The sequence below is a fragment of the Brassica oleracea genome, chromosome C7 (assembly GCF_000695525.1).
Source record: "Brassica oleracea var. oleracea cultivar TO1000 chromosome C7, BOL, whole genome shotgun sequence".
NCBI lineage: Eukaryota > Viridiplantae > Streptophyta > Magnoliopsida > Brassicales > Brassicaceae > Brassica > Brassica oleracea.
Genome location: NC_027754.1, coordinates 20,432,952 through 20,435,887, shown reverse-complemented (window position 1 = coordinate 20,435,887; position 2,936 = coordinate 20,432,952). Strand labels below are relative to the sequence as shown.

Genomic DNA, 2,936 nt, shown 5'->3' with positions numbered 1-2,936 from the left:
TGTAATAAACTCTTGCCACTTTTTAATATAATGTACCAAATGTTAGAAAAAAAAAAAACTACAAGTCTACAAATTACTTTTGTTTGCACGTTTTCCTCATCTAATAAAAGGGGCAATTTCGTACATATCAGTATCTGGGTCCCGTTGGCAATGTCATGTGTGCCGGAATCGCAACTTTCTTAAAATAAACATTTTGTTTCTTCAACTTCCCCAACTAAATAACGCCACGTCATAATCCTTCCGTTGTCGCCGATTGGGTAACGACCACCTCAGACGGTGTCGGAGAAGTTTCATTTCCCGACGCAAGTGGCATTCTCGTAGATAAATTCGTAATCGGTGGGCGTTCCATCGAGGCGTTCGCTTATAACAAAAGTCCACCGCGAAAAAGCCAAAACTCAATTTCGATACCTCTTCACACAACCCCACAAGTCAAAACACACCAGAAGCTTTGAAGCTCAATCTTGTACTACCTTTTTGATTATCTTCAATCGAAATTTCGAGAAGCCTAGGTAGAAAGATTCGATCTTTAAATCAATTAAACCACGAACTGGTTCAACTCAGGGAATATGATTTGGTCTGCTTATCATATCTTGGATCTTGGATCTTTGATTGATTTTGTTTTTATGTTTTCACAGGTTGGAGAAGATGGGTTCTGAAGGACCAAAAGCGATTACAATTCACGTGACTGGTTTCAAGAAGTTTCTTGGTGTTTCCGAGAACCCTACCGAGAAAATAGCCAATAATCTAAAGTCTTATGTGGAGAAACGAGGGTTGCCTTCTGGGCTGAGTCTTGGTAGCTGCACTGTTCTTGAGACTGCTGGGGAAGGTGCAAAGTCTCAGCTTTATGAGGTTTTGGAGTCTAGTGTTGTTGATAAGAGCACCAATGGAACTGTTGTTTGGGTGAGAGACTCTCTTACTAATTGCTTTGATGATTGATTCGTGTTGGTGAACTTACTCTTCAGTGATGAGTTAGGCTAAGCACTTAAAATCTATCTATTAATGGTTCTTGATTGTTGCTTTACATATGGTTAAACTCCCCCCTTGTGTCTAACACCTTCTGCTTCTCACTTGATGTGTTTTGGTGCTAAAGATTCTTTCAGGACTTTATAAAAGTTTATAACTTCGAAAGCTTGTTTTCTTCTTGTGATTTTGAGTGTTCTTCTGATGGTTTAAAGATCTAATCTCTTGATGGTTATGCTTCTTTAGCTTCATCTTGGAGTGAACAACGGATCGGCAAAATTCGCCATTGAAAGACAAGCAGTCAACGAAGCTCATTTCCGTTGCCCTGATCAATTAGGCTGGCAACCACAGGTAAAACAATCCACTTTCTATTACAAACAAACATATTAAAATCCTATAGAACACTAACTTACCCCTTTTCAACACTTGTTTTCACAGCGGCTTCCTATAGTTGCTGAAGATGGAAACATTTTAAAGGCGAAAGAGGTATATATCTATTTATTGTGTTTGTAATTATGTTTCTATCTTGCGACATTCTAACTTGTTGTCTGGCATGGTAAAGACTTCATGCTCTACAGAGTCTATTTTCAAGTCATTGAAGAGTAAAGGATTCGATGTGGTTCTATCAGACGATGCTGGACGGTTCGTGTGCAACTATGTTTACTATCACTCTCTCAGGTTCGCAGAGCAAAAGGGTCACAAGTCATTATTCGTTCACGTTCCTTTGTTCTCCAAGATCGATGAAGACACTCAGATGCAGTTCGTTGTCGCTCTCTTGGAGGCCATTGCAGCTACTTGCTAGTGTTTTATATGTAAGTATTATGTATATCCTTCTACAAAGCATTGTAGCTTGTGATAAAAAAAAAAGACGATTGCTTTTGGCTTTGGAAACTTTCTGTGTATCTTGTAAAGCACGTTTATGAAAGAAAGACCTGTTGTGATCGTCTCTGTAATAAAAATAAGGGAAATATCCTAGGATATCAGTAAAAAAAGTTTCTGTCACAAAGTTAAGAGTTAGAGATTTGAGATTGAGATTTATAATTTTATAAAATAAAAAATAAATATTAAAATTTTGAAAGTAAAAATTTTAAAAATAGTTTCAAAAAATATTTTCGAATTACAAAAAGAAAATTTGAAAAAAAAAATTTCGAAAAAAAAATATTTTTATAAAAAAGTTCGAATTTGAAAACATATAATCTAAAACTATAAAAAAAAATATAAAAAAAAAATATTTATATATATATATATATATATCTAGGGTATTATGATCTTTTTACCTATTAAATGAAATATTTTGGTTATTTTTCTTCTTATGGTCCATTTTTGTGACCAAAACTTGAAAATTGTCTATTTAGGAGAATTGCCCTAAAAATAATTATCTTTGTATTCATAATGTAAAAGTTTGGATTTTTTATGATTGATACTTGTTGAGCAAGGAACATAATGACAAAGTTTGGAATGTACGTACGAGATGTCTCAAACGGGTGTTATGCAATAGCTTTTGAACTCTAAGCAGAGATGGTATATCATGGTCTTTGAGAGAGAGAGAGAGACAGAGAGAGAGCCTTTCAACGTTTCCTTATGTTCTGACTGTATGTAGTGATGATGAACGGTTATGTAGAAAAGGAATATGATGTTGCTTTGAAGTTGTTTGAAGTCTTCATGATAAAGGATAAGTTTCAAAAAAAAAAGTCTTCATGATAAAGGAGTGTGAACCCGATTGCAAAAAGACAAAAAGAAAAAAATAGCACTAAATCAAGTTTATGTTCTCAAACTAGCACTTAAAGTCAAAAGTCACAAAAATATCACTTAATGTTTTATCAAAAGTCACAAACTTAGGGTTTAGAGTTAAAGGGTGAGGTTTAGGATTTAGGATTTAGGGTTTAGGGTTTAGGGTTTAAAGTTTAGGGTTTAGATTGTAGGGTTTAGGGTTTAGGGTTTATGGTTTAGGGTTTAGGGTTTTGATAAAACATTAA

At 34.6% G+C, this 2,936-nt stretch overlaps 1 protein-coding gene across 1 annotated transcript; it reads left to right on the top strand.

Moving 5' to 3' along the window:
• The first annotated feature begins 205 nt into the window (after positions 1–205).
• On the top strand, positions 206–1,827 carry LOC106306252 (pyrrolidone-carboxylate peptidase-like). Its single transcript, XM_013742799.1, has 6 exons — positions 206–382; positions 433–509; positions 636–900; positions 1,207–1,311; positions 1,399–1,446; positions 1,523–1,827. The coding sequence occupies exons 3-6, from the start codon at positions 646–648 to the stop codon at positions 1,760–1,762; spliced, it is 648 nt and encodes a 215-aa protein (XP_013598253.1). The 5' UTR covers positions 206–382; positions 433–509; positions 636–645; the 3' UTR covers positions 1,763–1,827.
• The last annotated feature ends 1,109 nt before the right edge of the window (positions 1,828–2,936 follow it).